This window comes from Erinaceus europaeus, chromosome 3, assembly GCF_950295315.1.
Source record: "Erinaceus europaeus chromosome 3, mEriEur2.1, whole genome shotgun sequence".
NCBI classification, from domain to species: domain Eukaryota; kingdom Metazoa; phylum Chordata; class Mammalia; order Eulipotyphla; family Erinaceidae; genus Erinaceus; species Erinaceus europaeus.
This window is the reverse complement of record NC_080164.1, coordinates 31,331,462-31,351,962: the sequence shown is the minus strand read 5'-3', so window position 1 is coordinate 31,351,962 and position 20,501 is coordinate 31,331,462. Positions and strand designations below refer to the sequence as shown.

Sequence of the window (20,501 nt, the reverse complement as noted above, 5' to 3'; positions counted from 1 at the left end):
ACATGGTTTTGGGGAAGGCTCGCTGTCAGATCTGTGAGAGGGACCACGTGATGGTGCACCTGGTCGAGCTCAAACATTACAGTGAGTAAGGACCTGGCTTCAAGCCCCCCTGTCCCAATCAGCAGGGGAAAGGTTTCATGAGTGGTGAAGCAGTACTGCAGGGCTCTCTCTCTCTCTCTCTCTCTCTCTCTCTCTTCTCTCAATTTATCTGTCTTCTCAAATAAGAAAGAAAAGGGCAAAAGTTTGTGTGAGAGAAACCCAGGGTGCAAGAAAGAAAGGAAGATGTCAGTTTTGATGATGAGACCCTGAGTAATCGAAGCCCCAGAGACGACCATCTGGAACCAACAAGCCAGGGAACTTCCTCTGGGCTCCCACGTCACAAAGACTGTGGAAACCCACAAGGATGCGGAATTAATCAGGGCCCCTCCTCCACTCTGAGGAAACTGGAGTTGGAAAGTTAAACTCCCAGATGATGGCTGTTTTGCACACACACAGGAAGAATAGAATTGGATTTGTGACTATTTCAGGAATGGCTGATCTGGTGGATGGATGAGATAAAACAGGCCACGGACTCTTCCTTTCCTGCCCTCTCTAGAGGAGGAGGGGCTGCAGGGAGGCCTCCCCACCAATATGTGCGAGAGATGCTGGGGGCGTTTCTGTCCTTTCATGTGCCATCTTAGATGGTTGGGGGCTCCACCAGGAACAGAGAGGCAGAGAGGAGAACCTACTCCTGTGGTCAGGAGGCCTGAAATCAAGAGCCATGGTAAATGGGTGGGGGTCACTTGGGGGAGGTAGAGTGCTAGGAGGGTCAGGAGGGTGCCATTCTTTATAAGCTGGAGAGAAATAGCATAATGGTTATGTAAAAAGACTCATGCTTAAGGCTCTTCTATCTCCCAGGTTCAGTCCCCTGCACCACCATAAGCCAGAGCTAAGCAGTATGCTATAAAAAGGAGGGAGCTGGGTGGTAGCGCAGCGGGACAAGCGCACATGGCACAAAGTGCAAGGATGGGCATAAAGATCCCGGTTCAAGCCCCCGATCCCCACCTGCAGGGGGCTCGTTTCCCGGGCGGTAAAGTAGGTCTGCAGGTGTCTATCTTTCTCTCCTCCTCTCTGTCTTCACCTCCTCTCTTGATTTCTCTCTGCCCTATCCAACAACAGCTATAACAGCAATAATAACAACCACGACAAGGACAACAACAAAGGCAACAAAATGGGAAGCAGCCTCCAGGAGTAGTGGATTCCTGACATCAAGCCCTAGCAATAACCCTGGAGGCAAAATAAATAAATAAATAAATAAATAAATAAATAAATAAATAGAAGAAGGAGGAGGAGGAGAAAGAGAGCAGAAGGAGAAAAAGAAAGAATGAGAAAAGGGGCCAGGTGGTGGCACATGGTACAATGCATAAGGACTCAGGTTCAAACCCCCAGTCCCCACCTGCAGGGGGTAAGCTTTGTGAGTAGTGAAGCAGGACTGCAGGTGTTTCTTTGTCTCTCTTCCTATCTATCTCCCCTCTCAATTTCTTATTCTTTCTATTCAGTAAATAAATAAAGATAATAAAAAATAAGAACAAAACAAGCAAGCAAGCAAACAAACAAACAAAGCAGCATTTAAGTCCTTTGTGAGAAGGACAAATCAAAATGCATCTCTTCACATTGGGTTTCTCCAGTCAGGCCAGGGAACATCTTGGTATTAGCCAGGGAACATCTTGGTATTAGCCTATCATCTCTTAGGAGCCTGACTCCATGCTCCCCTTCCCCAGCCCTGGATGCCACAACAGGCTCCCAGGACCATTCTGACCAGAGACAAGAGGCTTCCAGAGAGGGACAGAGACAGAGGTACATCTCCTGTGTGGTGCCAGGGTTCGAGTCTGGGCCATGAGCTTGGCAAGCTAGTTATCCTGTCAGGTGTTATATCTCCCTGTGCCCCACGGTGCCCTCCCTCCGAGAGAAAGTTAGAGCCCAGAAAGGGCAGGGACTTGCTCAAGCTCACGTAACTGAAAGGCACCCAAACTCTTAACACCAGGCCCTGATCAGCTCTGTGGGCCATCGAGGCTCTCTGCTATTACTACTCATCTCTGTCTGTGGTCGTTGTGCAAAAGCAGCTGGAGACACTACAAATAAACAGGAGTGTGCTCCAGTGAACGCACACATTACTGTCGGCCATTCTTCCCCTTCTTCTTCTTCTTCTAGCGTTTGCCCTTCTTCCGTAGCCAGTCAACAGCGTCAGGTTGAGCCTGATGTAAAGTTTCGAGACCTCCTTAAACACACACACACACACACACACACACACACACACACACACACACACTTTTTTTGATAGGACAGAGAAAAGTCAAGAGGAGAGGGAGAGAGACAGAGAGATGCCTAAAGTATTTTCTTCACAGCTTTTGAAGCTTCCCCCCTGCGGATGGAGAATCAGGACTAGAACTCAAGTCCTTGCACATGGCTATGTATACCCTTAGCCAGGTCTGCAACCACCTGGTGCCTCTCTCTCTCTCTTTCCCTTTCAATTTCTGTCTCTGTCCAAAATTTTTTTTAAAAAATTAAAAAGAGAGAGAGAAAAGATAAACAGGATCCTCATGCTTCTGGAGTTTCTGTTTTAGTCGAGGAAAACAGACAGAGGTAAATAAGCAATAACTTCCCATCACCATGGGGAAGAGTTAAGAAGTAAACACAATGGAGTGTTTACTGGTTCGCTAGGGGAGCCCCTAGCAAAGCCCTTCAAACAAGTCACAGCAGGGCCGGCGAAAGAGCTCCCTTGGCTAGTGTGCTGCTGCCCCATGTACACACTGCTGCTTCCAGCCTGGCCCTCCAAATACATTGAAGGACATTTCAGTGCTGTGGTCTCTCTCTTTCTCTCCCCCCCCCCGGAAAAGGAACAGTGAAGCCCTGCAGATGACACATAAGTAAGTAAGTAAATAAATAAATACAACGCAAAACAAGAAATGGTGGTAGGATTGTGCCTGTGGGCTGTCTACAGAGACCAGCTCTATCTCAGAACCACCGTTCTGGACATGCATTGAGGCAGGAAGTAGAGTAAGAAACTCTGGATTGCTGATACCTGGGAGGTAAAACAGAGTTTGGGGCAGATCCCTCGGGCCTTCAGTCAAGTCCAGACTCTGTGGGAGGGGCTGTGGGTGCCCAAGGCAGAAGTCAAGTGTCTCCAACCTCCCCTTGTCCCCCTGTTCCCAAGGCCTCAGCCATCCCCCATCCCCACCCCAGGAACAGGATCTGTTAGGCCCTCTCCTGTCTGTACCATCTGTGAGACGAACCTGTTGCCCCCACAAGGATGGTAGCTGGAGGCCCCAAGGAAGTGAGGCTCAATCTCCAGCAGGGGTCCCAAGAGACGCGTGACACAAGACAAAAGAACAACTAGCTCAGCCTCCCAGGCTGCCCTGCTCTGCTACTCCTGAGAGAAACAGTACTCCCAACAGCAAGCTGGAGCTCTGATTGTGCTGGGGGAATGATTTCTCTCCCCTTCACACCCTTCTCACTCACCCCTTCCAGAGGCCCTGAAGATGCTGTGCTGCACCCACAGGGGCCTTTGTGGACAGACCTGCCTGCCTCCAGCCTTCAGGGGGTGGAAGTGGCTGGATGAGAGCCAGGTTACACAGGAAAATTAGCTCAATTTCAGTTAACAAGATTGTCTCATCCTCCTATGCTGAGTATAAGCAAAGAAAGAGGACAGACCCAACCAACTCTTGGGACTAGGATGCCAGAACTGAGTTGCCAGTGGAGGGAGGGAGAAGGGGCTCAGGGGAACGTGGGGGAGAGAAATGGGACCCTTGGTTGTGGGGGACAACTTACATTTATTTATGTGTTTATTTATTTAGTTACTGGGGCACTGCTCAGCTCTGGCTTATGGTGGTGTTGAGGATTGAACCTGGGACTTTGGAGCCTCAGGCCTGAAAGTCTTTTGCATAGTCATCGTGCTAGCTCCCCATCCCACAATAATTCACTTCTGAAGTGAGTGAACAGCTAGCTCCCCTGAGATCTGCATAGTGGTATAAACCAGTGTTGCTTTGACCAAAGAAACACTGAAATAGTGGTGTCATGGTGGGAGCAGGTGTGTGAGTGCTACTCAGAGACAGAGACAGTCTCCCAAAAAAGACAAGACCCAGAGAGAACAAGTCACCTCCACAATGAGGTGGCCAGCCCCAGACCCTCCTGTCCTCCTCCCCCTTCCCCCTTCCACTTTATCCTTGTTGTGACTGACCCCACAGCACAGGGCACTTTTTAAAGAAGAAATTTTTCTTTCCTCCTTAAATTTATTTGTTTGTTTAAGATGAGAAAGAACCAAAGTATCAGTTTGGCACCTGTGATGCCAGGGATCAAACTTGGGACCTCATGCTTGAGAGTCCATCACTTTACCCACTGCACCATCTCCCCAGTCACATAACACAGGACACTTTGATCTCACATTTCCAGTCCCAGAGCCATGAGGAAGCCTACTTCGAAAGCTTTGGTATGGTGGGTTTGTACAGTGGCCCCAGCAGACTAACTCAAGACCTCTCTTGGCAGAGGGACAGTTGAGGAAGAGACGAGTAGGACTGGCTCAGGGGACCTTGCTCTCTGCACCCCTGCACAGTGACCCAGCAACCCACACAGGCAGGTAGGACAGAGTCTTCCTGAGGGCCCCAAGAGCCTTGGAACTGAAGCTCTCAGGAACGAGCCTCCTCATCACCATAGAGGACCAAGAGCCCCCTGTACCCCATTGTTGGGTGGCAGCACCCTGCTGAGCCCAGGTGTGCTGTCAGCCTCGTGGTGGCTTCTGCATCCATTAAAAAAAATTATTAGTGACTTGATATTGATTTACAAAATTACATGTCAACAAGGGTATAATTCTGCATTGTTCCCACCACCAGAGTTCTGAATCTCCAATCTCTCCATTGCAGACCGTCATGGTTCTCCCAAGGTTGCAGACATGGGTTAACTATCATCTCTACAACTAGCTGTCTACATTTGTACATAATTGCCCCCTTTTCCTTGCAGGTCCAGTCCTCTCTCCCCCTCCAAGCCACACATAACCCTATTACTATATCCAAATGTCCAAATGTCCCTCCCTTCTCCTTCCTGTCTCTCTGGGTGCTGATGGAGCTGGAGTTCAGAGCCCTCTTATCCACTTCTTTCTGTCACTTCTCCCTCGGTGGGAGTATGGATCAAAATAGTTTTTTGAGATGTAAAACGTAAGAGTTCTGGCTTCTGTAATTGCGTCTTTGCTGGACATTGTATCCATTTTCTTAGGGTTTCACATGCCATCCAGACAGGGTGCTCCCCAGCCTGCCTGCCCACTCACCACTCTTAAGGGGAAACTGAGGAGAAGTGACACTGGCCATTACAACACAGCGGGAGAGCAGCAAGCTAGGGGCAGTGGGCAGAATCCAGGGCAGGGGAAGTAGCGGACTGAGGACTCCCCAGGCTAACCGTGGGGTATGGGGGTGGTGACGCCCAATCCTGGGCTTCTATGTGAGATGTGCACCTCTCCATTCTCCTCTTTTTCTTCAGAGAGAGAGAAAGAGAAGAGATATAGGGAGAGGAGAGAAGTGAAAGAGAAAAAGAGATAGAGGAGAGGAGAGAGGGGTGAGATAAAGAAAGAGATAGAGCTGAGAGAGAGGAAGAGAAAGAGAGGAGAGAGGGAGAAAGATGAGGGGGTGAGAGAAAGACAGAGAGAGGAGAGAGAAGTGAGGGAGAGGAAGAGAGAGGGGAGAAGGTGAGAAAAAGAGAGAGGAGAGAGAGAAAGAGTAAAGAGAGGTGAGAGAAAGAGAAAGGAGAGGGAGTGAGAGACAGAAAGAGGAGAGGGAGTAAGAGACAGAGAGGAAGAGAGAGAGGGAGAGAGAGAGAGGGAGAGTCAGAGTCTATAATGCCTCTCCCTCCTTGCCACTCTATCTGATGTGAAAGGCAGTGATCTTACTTGCCAGGCCAGACCCTGAGGGAAATCATTAGTTTCCATTTCTTAAATGACTCTTCAAAGATTCCCCACACCATTACTCCCTCTTAGCCCCTCTAAGACCCAAAGGACCAGGAGAAGTCCAGGTTATGGAAGGCTCTCCCTTGAACAAGAGCAGCCATGTCTGTCTGACCCTGCTTGACAGGAGTCCGGATTAAAAACAGTGTCCCTTTCCTAGCACCTTACCTTGTGCTCCTTCATTTCGATCTCTTCTCTCCCTTTTTAAGATTTATTCATTCATTTGCTTATTTGATAGGACAGAAAAAAACTGAGAAGGAAGGAGAAGACAGGAAAAGAGAAAGAAAGACACCTGTAGCATGGCTTCACAGCTCATGGAGCTTCCCCACTGCACGGGGGGACCTGGGGCTTGAACCTGGGTCCTTGCACATGGCAACTTGTGTGCTCCATCAGGTGCACCCCTTCTTATCATATCTTGTTATGACCTGTGTTTCCTCAGCTGCTTCTCAGATGCATGAAGCTTCTGTGGGGAACCCTTTCCTTCCGTCTCTCCCTCCCAGCCCCTGGGCTCATGCTGCCTGTGCCCAGTCACTACTTTGACCTTAGCAATGGCTGGCTGGGTAGCCTCACTGCTTCCAGACCTGACTCTGCCACTTACCTACCAGTGCTCTGTTTGCCTGTGGGGCCTCGGTTTCTCCACTATCCTTGACTTCTTAGCACCGTGATCCCCTCTCTTTCTTCCATGCTCCCCAAACATTTTCTTCATCTTTTTTAAGTCATTTTTTATTTGTGATTAATACTGGGTTACAAGATTATAAAATTACAGTGTCTAGCTCTACACCACACCCACCACCTAGGTTCTGTGTCTCCACCCTCCCACCTCCCAAAGATAATTGCCCTAGTTATTGAAAGTCTTAGAAACAATATCCTCCTCCTCCTCCTCCTCCTTCTTCTTCTCCCTCCTCCTCCTTTCCTTCCTCCTCCTTTCCCTCCTCCCTTCCGTCCTCCTCCTGTTCATCATCTTTCTCTTTTTCTTTATTTTCTTTGCAAACTAATGTATTTCAGTTCTCTAGATTCCACACCTGAGTGAAACCATCTGGTAGTTGTCTTTCATCTCTCTACTTATTTTGCTAAGCATAATCACCTCCAGTTCCATCCATTTTATCCCTAAGGATACAGCATCATATTTTCTGTTACAGAATAGTATTCCATGGAATATATATCCCATAACTTCTTTAGTCAGTCATCTGTTGATGGGCATTTAGGCATCCACACTCTATTGTGAATAAAGTGCACATGTCCTTCTGAATGAGTGTTTTTGTGTCCTTTGGATAAATGCCTAAGAGTGGTGTTGCTGGATCACAAGGTAACTCCATTTTTATTTGTTGAAGAACTTTCTATTCAGTTGTCCAAAGGGGCTTGAAGCATGTTCATTATCTTAACATTTCATTTCATTTCCTGTTCATTATCTTAACATTTGAAGCCTGATACTCCCTTGCAAGGGGTATTAATAGTTTTCAAATGCTGCCATATGCAGCACAGCCCAGAGAAGATTCTGGATTCCCTCTCTCCACTGCTGTAGGAAGAGGCGCTGCTGCCCTGTGTGACTGGCACAGAGTAGCAGACCATTGGGAGGCCAGAGCAAGATGGTGGCTATGGCTCTCTAAGCCCTTCCCTGATGGCCCTTTGGCCATGTAGCCATCCCCGTCTCTGAGATGAGGGTGCAGAGCAATGATGGGGACTTGCATGGGTACAGTCCTGGAGTGCAGCCTCAGAAGCTAGGGGCCCCCAGGTTTTGCCAGGGCTTTGGGAGACATGATCCCTGAAAGGGAAGTGCCTGGGTGAACAATGTCTTATTCGAGGAGGAGGAAGGCAAAGGCTGTCAGTGCCCAATGAGAGAAAGAGAGTTGGAAATGCACCTCAGCCTCTGTTGGTGTCAAAGCCAAACCTCTTCACTTTCCTTGTTATTTATCCGCTGTGTTCCCTGATAGTCTCTTTCATCCTTCTAGCTTCACCTCCACTCAGAAATGTTAGTACTTTCCTCACATCTGTTCTGAAGTTGCATAGCTGGTCCCAAGTCTCTGTTGACGCTCTGGAAATGTACCTCTCTGGGTGGCACTGGGCTGAACCCAGTGGGCACCCTCACCCCTGGCCTATGTGTACACTGATGCACTGATTCATCAATAAGACTGGGCCCAGAACTCCCTGCGTACTGAACCCCAAGCCTGGCACAGATGTCAGGATGTGGCAGATTTAGTGTGACAGCTAACTGCATGTGTCATCTTGACTGGGTCACAGGGACCCGGGGGATTCAGTCAGACACTTCTCTGGGTATATCTGCGAGAGATTAGGGTGTGAGTCAGTAGACTCAGCAGAGCAGGTTGCCCTCATGCTGGGGGTGGGGGGTTGGCATGGAGGGTGTCTCACACACCCCCAGAGACTATTTCTCTGAATAGGACAAACAGACTGAATTAGAGGGGGCTCCTCCTGCCTGCCTGCTATGCTGGCACATAGGACTTTCCCTCTCTGCATTTGAGCTGAAAACATCAGCACTTTTTGGCTTTGAGTTTCTTTTTTTTTTTTTTTTTTTTTGGATAGGACAGAGAGAAATAGAGAGAAACGGAGAGAGGAGGGGAAGACAGAGAGGGGGAAGGGGGAGAGAAAAATAGACATCTGCAGACCTGCTTCACCTCCTGTGAAGCAACTCCCCTGCAGGTGGGGAGCCGGGGGCTTGAACCGGGATTCTTTAGCCAGTCCTTGTGCTTTGCGCCATGTGCGCTTAACCCACTGCACTACCGCCCGACTCCCAGCTGTGAGTTTCTTATGTCTCTGAGCAGAACTAACCACCAGCAGCACACCTGGATCTATAGCTTGTCAGCTGTTGATCTTGGCCTCCATAATCACATGAGCTAATTCCAGATAGTAACCCTGTCCTCTGCACCATCCACCCATCCATTATCTGTCTATCTATAATCTATCTGCGTATCTATTAATAGTACATATCTACCAACCTATAGGTAATTTCCTACTGGTTCTGGTCTCTGGAAAATCCTAATAAAATCACTGTTATAGATACTACAACTCTGTCTCAATTATATAATGCTAATGCAGTGCCAGGCACTGAGTTCATTAACTCAGAATCATTTATGAAGTGCCCACGCATTAACAGAGAAGTCATCGTGCAGTCCTAGTCACAGGCAGCACAGGTGGGCTGTGACAGAAGCGATGAGTAGCCTAAAACATAGGAAGGAGTGGGGCCAAGAGGTAATGTACCCAGTTGAGTGTGCATGTTACCATGTACAAGGACCCAAGTTCAAGCTTCTGCTCCCCATGTGCAGTGGGGAAGCTCCACAAGTGGTGGAGCAAGGCTGTAGACATCTCTCTGCCTCTCTCCTTCTCAATCTCCCCTCCCCTCTATTTCTCTCAATTTCTAGGCAATTTAAAACAAAATGCTTAGGCGGGGAAGCAATTACAGAAGCCAGACCTTCAACCTTCTGCATCCCACAATGATCTTGGGTCCATACTCCCAGAGGGATAAAGAATAGGAAAGCTATCAGGGGAGGGGACGGTATACGGAGGTCTGGCGGTGGGAATTTTGCGAAGCTGTACCCCTCTTATCCTATGGTTTTGTCAGTTTCCTTTTTATACATAAAAAAAATTATCCAAAAAAATGCTTAGGAAGGAACTGTATGGTGCTTTACCTACAATGGAAACCAGCAAAGTGAAATTGATTTATTGTTGTGAGGTTTCTGGCCACGCCCTTCGAATCTGTGTATTTCAAACAGACCTGTCGTCATGGAAACCCTCTTAAAACAAGATTCGACCTGGTCTGGAGAACCTGAAGCTAGTTACAATCATGCTTTATATTTAGCTACACCTTTCTTCTGAGGCATTTAATGGACCTCACTCATTAAGCTCCACAATTATCCTCTGAAGTCTTAAGGGGACAGATACTATTAAACCCATTTTACAGACATAGACACCAAGGCACAGATGGGCTAGGCCACTTCACCGCTGACTGGCAGCTCAGCCAGGAACAAGTCTGGGCCAGACTTGGAGTTCCTCTGGTTTCCTTCTGTTGTCTCCACTCCTCAGACTCCATCCTGGATTTTGAAAGCCCTTCATTATTAAAGACCAGGAGTTCCCCACTGTGTCATCTGGGGACCCCCAGGTTCTGGGGGAAATTCAGCTCCACCAGCATTTTCAGGTGGGCTCAGCCCATAGGGCCAGCATAGAAAGGCTTGGGGGGGGGGCACATATTCTGTATGAGGTGGGGATGCTATAGCCAAAGGGCTCCACAGCTGCCATCTTGCTCCTGGTTCCCAACAGTCTGCTTCTCTGAGCCATTCACACAGACCAGTGGTGCTTCTTCCCACCTGGAACCCAGGGCCTCTGTGCAGTGCTCTCCACAGTGGGGTCCGGAACAGCAGCTGTGACGGACGCTAGCAACACACTGAGCCAGTCTTTCCAGGGGCTTCTCAGAATCTGCCCAGAGTGTCCCCTCACTCCCAACTCCCTTTATTTCCTCAAGCCTCTTCTCAAGCCTCACTTCTTTCTTCCTCAATAAGGTCTGCTTTGGACACGGTCCTGTTTATTCAGCGGCCCCTGACTACCCCCCACACACACACACACATACACCAACTCCTTAATCCTGTCTTATATTTGTTAGGCTTACCACCTCCTTGAAAATGTAAGCTCCAGAGAGCATGGCCCTTGGCTCAGTCATTTGTACCATGTGGCCCATCCCAGAACTGTTGTCTGAAAGGATCACGGTTTTTGAGTTGGTTACAAGATAGAAGGCTGAGGAAGAAGAACAGTACTAGAGTGAGACGGGTGGGTGGGTTGGTTTTATTTGGAGTATGGGGACCCTGAGAGACCAGTCACTACTGGTGAGCAGAGGCTGTGTAGCAGGTTACAAAGATGACACTGGGCAAGGAAGGAGGACAGACTTATTAAAGAGGGAACAGGAGGGCGGGGAGACAGTGTAATGGTTATGCAAAAAGTTCCCAGGTTCAATCCCCAGCACCACCATAAGACAGAACTCAGCAGTGCTTTGATAAAAGAAAAGAATGGGGGAAAGGAGAGAAAGAAAGAGAGATAGAGAGAAGCAGGCAGGAGCACACAGGCACCTATAGAGTTGGGTGAGGGTGAGATGGTAAGGAGCTAGCAAGAAGACCGCAGAGGCCAAGGGTAGAAAGGACAAGGCAGACAGTGTCACTCACTACCAAGGAGTCCAGCAGGGCTAGCAGAGGGTCTGTTCTTAGATGTTCTTAGAGAGGAAGGAGGGACAAAAGGTGTATCAGGCCAAAGAAGTATCAGCCAGGGAGGGAGAAAGAACAGAGAAGAATGGATGTGGTGCCTTCAGTTCTCATAATTTAATGCTCAAGTAGAGCTTGAGACAGAGGGAAGGACTCCTGACCACTGGGGATAAAGACGGAAGCTGACCGTGGGCAGAGATGGATGGCAGGAAATCCAGTGTTGAGGCAGCTGGATTTGATGGTGCCTTCAGGGTTATGGAGGTGGCTCAGTGGGTAGAGTACACACCTTGCATTCAAGAAGACCCAGGTTTGAACAGTATTTCAGTCTCTCATAAAAATGAATACAGCTGGAAAAAAAAATTCCAGGGTGGGGTAGTGGTGCACCTGGTTGAGTGCCCATGTTAATTAACATGTGCAAGGACCAGGGGTTCAAGACCCCATTCCCCACCTGCTGGGGGAAGCTTCACAAGTAGTGAAGCAGTGCTGTGTCTCTTTTTCTCTCCTTATCTCCCCCCTCCTTCTCAACCTCTGTCTCTATACAAAATAAATAAGAAATTAATTTTAAAAAATTTTAAAGTCCCTCTAATTCTCCAAGTCCAAGATTCACAGTTCTGTCAGGAGTCTGAGAGAAATCCAAGGTTACCAGAAGAATACAGCTGGCCTCTCTCCCAGCCAGCAGGAAAGCTTTTCCGTTCAATGACTTTGAAGTTTCACCTGGGTTTACAAAATAGTCACAAACAGGGTCTGGAAGCCGCTGCTGCCAGAGAAACACTTCCTCCCCTGTGGACACTTGTGTGGAATCTCACCCGGCAGGAAGACCTGCCGGCACACGGGTGGTTTCCATCTGGGAGGGGTGGGATGGGGTGTCAGCCACCAGAGGCAGCACAGACTAGTGATGTGCGCCCCCACCCCCCACCCTCAGCCCCCCAAACTCAGCTCTCAGGGTTTTAAGTGCAGGGGCTGGACATTTCCTAATGTTTCCATTTGCTTGGCAAGTCCTCGAGATGAAGGTTACACAACTTGAGTAGAAAGAACTCCCTAACTCCCCCAAGTAATGCTTTTCAAATGCAACTGTCTGAAAAGGTTGTCAGAAAAGTTGCCATGCATTTTTTTTTTTTTCATAGAAAAATACACCATGACTTTACTGGCAGTGCTCGGCTTTTATATGGCACTAGTTAATTTTGGGAAATTTACATGTGAATAAAACACAAATTTCCAGAAAATGTATGAGAACTGAGATTTCTCAGTACATGCTGGAAAAGATGTGCAGTATTCTCAGAAATCTATGTATCTGCCTCAATAAAAAGATTTCCCTAGAAAAATGGTGCCAACTTAGATGTAAAATGTCAACATTTTCAGTAGATACATGAAAAAATAATCGGATCTATAGGTAGACAGACTGCTGTTTTCTTTCAACATTTTGAATAGAGTTCAGACACTGCAAGAACCAACACACTCACTCATTTGTACTTTTGGGGACTTTTTAAATTTAGTGTTCTCAAATGCAAGAGAGAGGAATCTTCGAGTCTGCGCCAAGAGTCAGGTTTTTGAGAAAGTAACATGCTAGCATCTATAAAGCTTAATAGTAACCTACCATACATTTCAGGATTTTGTTTCAATTTCATGGCTAAACACATAAAGCAAGTTTGATGATCATTTCAAATATCAAATCAAAACCCAAATTTAATGCACCTGAAGTTTACATAAGACGCATAAAAAAAAATCTTTCAAACTTTCACTTGAGATCACCGCAACTGTTCTTCTCTAAGCCATTTTGCATTTATGCTCAGGCTGATGCTTTGGGGAGTAGCACTAAAATATTTACCATGCACATTCAGTCAAAAAAAAAATTCTCTAGTCATTATGGAGAACAGTATGGAGAATCCTTAAACAAAAACAAAAACAAATGGAAATACCTTATGATTCAGTAATTCCTCTCCTAGGCATGCACCCAAAGGATATAACTCTTATTCAAAGGGATATATGTACCTCCATGTTCATAGCAGCTTTATTTACAATAGCAAAAACTTGGAAACAACCAAAATGCCCTTCAAAAGATGACTGGATATAACATATATTGAGTATATGTTATGGGACATACACTCAATGGAATACTACTCAGCAATAAAAGATGATATTGTGCCCTTTGGGATAAAGCTAGGAAGTCTGTTTTCAGCACGAAGACCCCAAATTTCATCTGACCTTTTGTTTTCTGATTAGTAAACATTTTGCCCTGCTTTCTATCTTAATGCTTTTCAGCCACCAAGTTGCAGATGCTACCATGACATCAATCTGACTTGTCTGGGCAGGTGACCTCACTTATGTGTCCTGGAACCCCATGTCTCCAGAGCCCTGCCCCACTAGGGAAAGATAGAAACAGGCTGGGGTTATTGATCAACCTGTCAATGCCCATGCCCAGTGGAGAAGCAATTACAGAAGCTAGACCTTCCAGCTTCTGCGCCCCGTAAAGAAAGATAAAGAATATGGAAACTTCTGAAATAGGAGATGGGATACAGAACTCTGGTGGTGGGAATTGTACCCCTCTTATCGCACAATCTCATCAATCATTATTAAATCACTTTAAAAAAATTCGGTGACCTCCGTCGGCATGCTTTTGTGGCACAAGAATAGAATCCATTTGCCAGGAGGACAGAACTTTTCTGCTATAGAGTGGAGCCATCATTTGTGTCCTGAAACCAATTTAATGGCGGTGATATTTTCTTCTTTTATTTCCTTTTCTTCTTTCTTTTCTTTTCTCTTCTTTCCTTTCCCTGGGGGTTTGCAAAGAGGGTAAGAGGGAATGTAAATGGAATTAAAAAAAAAAAAAAGGGAAACGGGAATTGGGCAGTAGCACAGCGGGTTAAGGGGTTAAGCGCACATGGCGCAAAGCGCAAGGACCAGCATAAGGATCCCAGTTTGAGCCCCCGGCTCCCCATCTGCAGGGGAGTCGCTTCACAGGCGGTGAAGCAGGTCTGCAGGTGTCTTTCTCTCCCCCTCTGCCATATCCAACAATGACAACATCAATAATAACTACAGCAATAAAACAAGGGCGACAAAAGGGAATAAATATTTTTTAAAAACTTTTTTTAAAAAAGGGAAATGGCAGAAAACTTTATCAGTGTACTTTACATGCTGCAAGGTGCAACTTGTTACTTTTAGTATACAATAATCTGGGTTACGATAGCAAATGTATTTTTTACTGTGGAACAAAGTAAAAAAACAAAACAAAAAGTAAAAAAAAAAAAAGTACAAGGTAAAAAAAAAATTTTGAACAAAGAAAGATAATAAATCGGGCCAGGGAAAAGCAAAATGAGACTATGTTCTCAGTGCGGCCTCTTGTTTCATCGTTTGAAGGAAGCAATCAGTGTTCTCCAAAGGGAACAGGACGGACAGTTACTGTGAGCCAAGAGACTCAACCAGAACAAAAGCTCTGAGCCAAGATGCACTCAGATGCACTCCGTGTGTAAACACAGAAGCTGGACAAGGTGTGGGTTGGGAAGAGTGTAGAGAAAGCTCACTCTGGTCACTCTGTAGCTTACTCCATGGAGAAAACAGAAGCAATTATCAATAAAAGACAATGTCCACCCACTTCTTTGCATGACAAGTGGCCTATCGGCTCCTATCTGCACTCGCTTGTGCTCTGCCTCCTCTCCTTATAACCTTCCCAAGAGAAGCCTGTGCCTCTGTGCACAGCCTCTAAGGCAGCAGTTAGTTAAGTAGTAAGCAGTAGTTCTAAAACATGTCTACAACTTTACTAGGAATGTCAAACGAAATAAATCGAAGTATGAGTCATCCATTCAATTTGAAATTCTGATAAATGTCAATCTCTTTATCTAAGAGTGCCCTGTGCAGTATTTGGGGTGAGCCTTGACTAAGATTTGTTTCACTGTTATTCAAATTGAACTGGGTGGCCTGCATTTTAAGTTGTCTAAGCAGAGGATGACACCTAACTCCTCTCCTACTGAAGGTGGATTGCACTTAATCACACTCTGAACAAACAGAAGAAAAGTAGGTGTGTGTGTGTGTGTGTGTGTGTGTGTGCGCGTGCGCGTGCTTTACTGCCACCAAAGTTATCACTGGGAATCCACTGCTCCCAGAGGCCATTTTTTTCCTCTTTCTTCTTTTCTTTATTTGATAGGACAGAGTGATACTGAGAGGGGAGGGTGGGGGGGGGATAGAGAGGGAGAGGAAGAGAGAAACCTGCAGCACTGCTTCACCGTTCTTGGGAGGAGGAGCTCGAACTTGGGGCCTTGAGAATAACATGTACATCCGACTGGGCGCAACACCACCTGGCCCCGTGTTTTGTTTTTAGCTACTCAGCTCTGGTTTATGGTGGTGCTGGGGACTGAACCTAGGACTTCAGGTGTGTAACTTTTTTTTTTTTGATAGTGAGAGAGTAGAGAAGGGGAGATAACTGCAGTGCTGCTCCATCGCTAGGGAAGCTTCCCCAATACAGGTGGGGGGGGACTGAGGGCCCACTTGCATGGTCAGAACCCTTGCACGGATCCACATGCATGGTCACAGATGCACTTTACCAGGTAAACCACCATTTGGCCCCTAGGTGTGTAATTCCTGATGCTAAGTCATAAGAAGCATGTGGCTTCCCATGTTGAGTCTCTCCCTCTGTGGGATTACTTGGCCTGGGACACTCAGGCAGCTCCATGGAGAGGTTCATGACACAAAGAACCGAGTTCTGCCAACAGTCACAGTATTAAGGGGAATCCCTGGTCTCCAATGACTGTGTCCTTGGCCGACATCTAGACTGAACCTTCACGGGAGACCAGGAGTCACAGCCACTCAGCCAGGCCGCTCTTGAACTTATCTTAAACCACATAAGCTACCAAATTGTGGGGGTATTTTATTTTGCTTTTTATTGTTTTTATTTATTGGATAGAGATAGCCAGAATTTGTGTGAGAGCTAAGGGGGTGATAGAGAGGAAGAGAGACAGAGACACCTGCAGCCCTGCTTCACCAATCGCAAAGCTTTCCCCCTGCAGGTGGGGACCAGAGGCTCGAACCTGGGTCCCTGCACATTGTAACATGGGTGCTCAACCAGGTGCGCCACCACCCTGCCCCTTGTGGGGTGGTTTGTTATGTTACCATAGATAAATGCTATGTCTACTATAGATGTCACTCCAGTCACTGTCCTCTCCCTGACATCCCTTTTTTCTTCTCCTGGATGATTCACGGTGGCCTGCAGACATGCAAATCTATCTCACTTCAAAGGAAAACCTCTACTGATCTCACACATCACGCTTCCTTTTCTTCTGTATTGAAAGTCTCCTCCCAAGAGTAGTCTATGATCACTATTTGATTCTCTTTTCCCAAGTTTCTTCTGAACCACTTGAATTAGACTTTTCAAGCAAGCAGCATTCTCCTGGTATGAAATCCAAATTTCAGCCTCCAGTCCTTATCTAACTTTACTCAACTGTTCATTCCATAAACATTTATTAGCTACATACTATGGGTCAGACGTTGTACTAATTGCTGGACACACAGCAGTAAATAAAATGCAGGGAGAAAATCCTCATCGTTATGAATTTTATATTCTGGTGTAAGGAATGGGAAAGACAAGTAAAGCACTATGGATATCTGTGGATAAAATATGACTTCTGGGATCAAAGTATTTCTTTTTAAAATATATAATTTAAAGGGACCGACCAGGTGGTTGTGCACCTGGTTGAGTGCACAATGCACAAGCACCCTGCTACAAACCCTGGTCCCCACCTGCAGAAGGAAAGTTTCACAAGTGGTGAAGCAGGGCTGCATGTTTCTCTGTCTCTCTCCCTCTGTATCTCACCACTCCTCTCAATTTCTGTCTCTATCCAATAAATAAAAAGTTTAAATATATATATAATTTAAAATATTTATTATTTATTGGCTAGACACAGAGAGAAATTGAGGGATAGGTGAGAGACAGACACTTGCAGCACTGCTTCCCTGCTTGTGAAACTTCCATCTGGAGATGGGGATCAGGAGCTTGACGTCAGGTCATGTGCACTCAACCCCAAAATATTTCAACGTAACAGGGCCAATGGGTAGGAGGTAAAGATGAAACACAGAGTTTGCTGTTAACTACGGAAGCAGGTGATGGATGCAAAGCTTATTCAACATTTTTCTACTTTGGTGTCTATTTGGAAATTTTCATATATATATATATATATATTTTACTTTTTAAAATACTTATTTGTTCCCTTTCGTTGCCCTTGTTTTTATTGTTGGTTATTATTATTGTTGTGTTGACGTCACTGTTGTTGGATAGGACAGAGAGCAATGGAGAGAGGAGGGGAAGACAGAGGGGGGAGAGAAAGATAGATACCTGCAGACCTGCTTCACCACCTGTGAAGCGACTCCCCTGCAGGTGGGGAGCCGGGGGGGCTCGAACCGGGATCCTTCTGCAGGTCCTCATGCTTTGCGCCACCTGCTGCACTACCGCCCAATTCCCCAAATTTTCATATATTTAAGCACCTGATGTACATGTGGTTTTAAGTCAGTTGCTCACTCCAGCCAGATGGAAGCTTCTGACCTTCCTGCCACATCACTGAGTGAAGCTCCACCTTGACCTTTCCTGAGGCCAAGCCCACTAGGGCCACAAAGTTCCTCTCCCTCGACCTCCACACCCAGTCTGGCTTCCAATCAGCATCCAGGCAGGTCCTGCCATGGCCAAGGTCTCTGCACCTTTTCACCTGGACGGCCCAGCTGCCTCTGCTCATGAATTCAAGCAGCCTGCTCGTCCCAGGGCAGCCGAATCAATGAGTCAGATCTTTTATGCTTGAGGAGAAATGTGCACAACTGCCCTAGGAATCGTCATAATTTCAGCAGCATAAATGGTGCTTCAAAGCATAAGTGGTCTGTACGCTTAGCACAAATGTGTTACAAAGCATTTGTTCCTGTTCTTCTGACAAATGGCTTATGCCGTGGATTCAGAAAGCTAAAGTTATGATAACTATACAACCTAACTAGTAAAATCAAAAAGTTCTCTCAAATTTCATATACGGCGAGAAATTGGAATGACATTTAGACTGCTTTGCTACATACAGGTGTTTCATAAAGTTACAATGTGTGTTTAAAAAAAACATTGGGGGGGGGTCGGTCGGTAGGGCAGTGGGTTAAGTGCACGTGGAGCGAAGCGCAAGGACCGTCTTAGGATCCCAGTTCGAGCCCCTGGCTCCCCACCTGCAGGGGAGTCGCTTCACAGTCAGTGAAGCAGGTTTGTAGGTGTCTATCTTTCTCCCCCCCTTCTTCCCCTCCTCTCTCATTTCTCTCCTAACAATGACAACATTAATAACAATAACTACAACAACAACAAAAAACAAGGGCAACAAAAGGGGAAATAAATAATAAAATAAAATCTAAAAAAAAGTCACTTGGAGGGTCGGGCAGATAGTTTAATAGCTAAACAAAAACTTTCATGCCTGAGGCTCTGAGGTTTAATCCCTAGCACCTCCATTTAGTGGATAGAAACAGCCAGAAATCGAGAGGGAAGGGGGTGACAGAGATGAGAGGCAGAGAGACACCTGCAGCCCTGCTTCAGCACTCACAAAGCTTTCCCCCTGCAGGTGGGGACCGGGGCTCAAACCGGGGTCCTTGTGTATGGTAACATGTGCGTTCAATCAGGTGCGCCACTCCCAGCCCCAATGCTGACTTTGTAACAGAATCACCTGGGGGAGCTTTAAAAAAATAATAAATAAATAACATCATTTGGGTAAAGAAAAAATCATTTGGGCTTGGGGCCAAGAGAGAGCCCACCTGGCTGAACCTTAACCAAGTGTAAGCCTCCTGGCCCCCAATTTCCCAACCCCCAAGCCATGGACTCAATACCCCCACTGTTCCCTGCATGGCAGAGCTCTGCCAATCAGTACAGAGATGGGAGTCAGGGGCATCAAGGAAAACAGAGAAAGGGTGGGGAGTCTTCTCTCCCATCATTCTTAGGAACAATGATGAAATAGGAGAGAGAGAAAAAAAATTTTTTTAAAAAGTGAGGAAGAAAGGCCTACTTTGGAGCCCTGCATGCAGGTGTAGCCTGGTCCAGGAAGATGTGCTAAAGCTCAGTTCATGTACCTCACACATTCTGCCTTTTGCTTACAGTAGTTAGTTTCATTCTACCATTTACAATCAGAAGAGTTGCTATTCCACTTGTACAAACACTTAAAAAATATGCACACCCCTCCCAAATCCTATCAGTACCTGGAAAATGAAGGAAATCAAAGTTGCTTTTCTAAATTTACTCCAGGAAAGGGTTTTTTCTCAAATAAATTGTTCAAATGAAAGTATTTATCTTTATAAATGTTCTCTTCAGTCAGTTCGCCTCTACTTGAACATATAAAACTAGAGGGAAAGTCAGTATTTAACCAAGTTAAAAGAATAATTGGCAGCTTTCATTTCTTGTGTTAGGTTATTGCTTTCATCAAATGACATTATTTGGTATAAAAATAGTTTTTTAAAAAAAACCACAAGCACATAAATAAACTACAAAGCTATCAATATATACTTATAGACACAAACATAACCAACGCCACATATTGGTACAAAAGGAATGACATTTCTAGAACGTTCCATTATGAATGGCTGTAGGCATTGCAAGGGGAAAAAACAAATTCCTAAAGTACATCCTTAGCTTAGCACAAGATGATCTTTCAATTCATGTTGTAGATCTCACAATATTAAAAAACAGCAACTTGGGGTTGGCAAAATAGCTCACATGGATAGCACATCTGCCTTGTCACGTACACAACCCAAGTTCGACCCCACCCCCACCCCCACCCCATCTCCCTGCACTCAAGGAAGCTTTGGTGCTGTGGTATATTTTCCCTCTCTCTCAGAAAAAGGCAAAAAGAAGTTGGTTCAGAAAGGCAACCTAGTTTACATGATTAAAACTCGGGACAAAATGTTCCTGGGACAACTGTCAGTTGTGGCTTTCCTTCACCCTGGAAGATGAGGCACACTGGCAATCGGCAGGGACTCAGCTGCTAGATCCCTGCCCTGGGTGTGTGAAGAATGTACACTGAGCTTCAGGAAGCAGTGCTCCCCATCTGTGGTTGATGCATCCCAGTGTCCATCAGCGTGCGCTCCTCCCCCCACCCCACCCCGCAGGGTCAGTCCGTCAGTGAAATGGTCGTCCTCTCCTGTTTTTGGACTTCAAGTGACCTGCTGACCGTCGAAGGGTCTTCCTCTCCTGTCGGTGCAGTTTCTCAGCCTCCTGCTGCTTCTTCTGCTGTTCAGACTAAACAAGAAAAGTAAATGAGCAGAGAGGAAAAAAAGAGAAAATTCTGACACCTTCTCCTTTTTGGAACCCATCAGGATGTCAACGGCAGGGCACATCCCCAGCCCTGCTGCAG

At 46.4% G+C, this 20,501-nt stretch overlaps 1 protein-coding gene and 1 long non-coding RNA gene across 2 annotated transcripts in view; both read right to left on the bottom strand.

The window, feature by feature from the left end:
- The window catches only part of LOC132537649 (uncharacterized), a 32,980-nt gene extending 26,326 nt beyond the window's left edge, over window positions 1-6,654 (bottom strand). Inside the window, exon 1 of the long non-coding RNA XR_009549109.1 lies at window positions 6,564-6,654. This is a non-coding gene — a long non-coding RNA (uncharacterized LOC132537649). The remainder of the gene's footprint in view (window positions 1-6,563) is intronic.
- Window positions 6,655-19,628: 12,974 nt separating this feature from the next.
- NOL10 (nucleolar protein 10) overlaps window positions 19,629-20,501 on the bottom strand; it is a 95,506-nt gene continuing 94,633 nt past the window's right edge. The window contains exon 21 of the mRNA XM_007529836.3: window positions 19,629-20,386. Within this exon, the coding sequence (XP_007529898.1) occupies window positions 20,267-20,386 (120 nt within the window). The 3' untranslated portion in view covers window positions 19,629-20,266. The remainder of the gene's footprint in view (window positions 20,387-20,501) is intronic.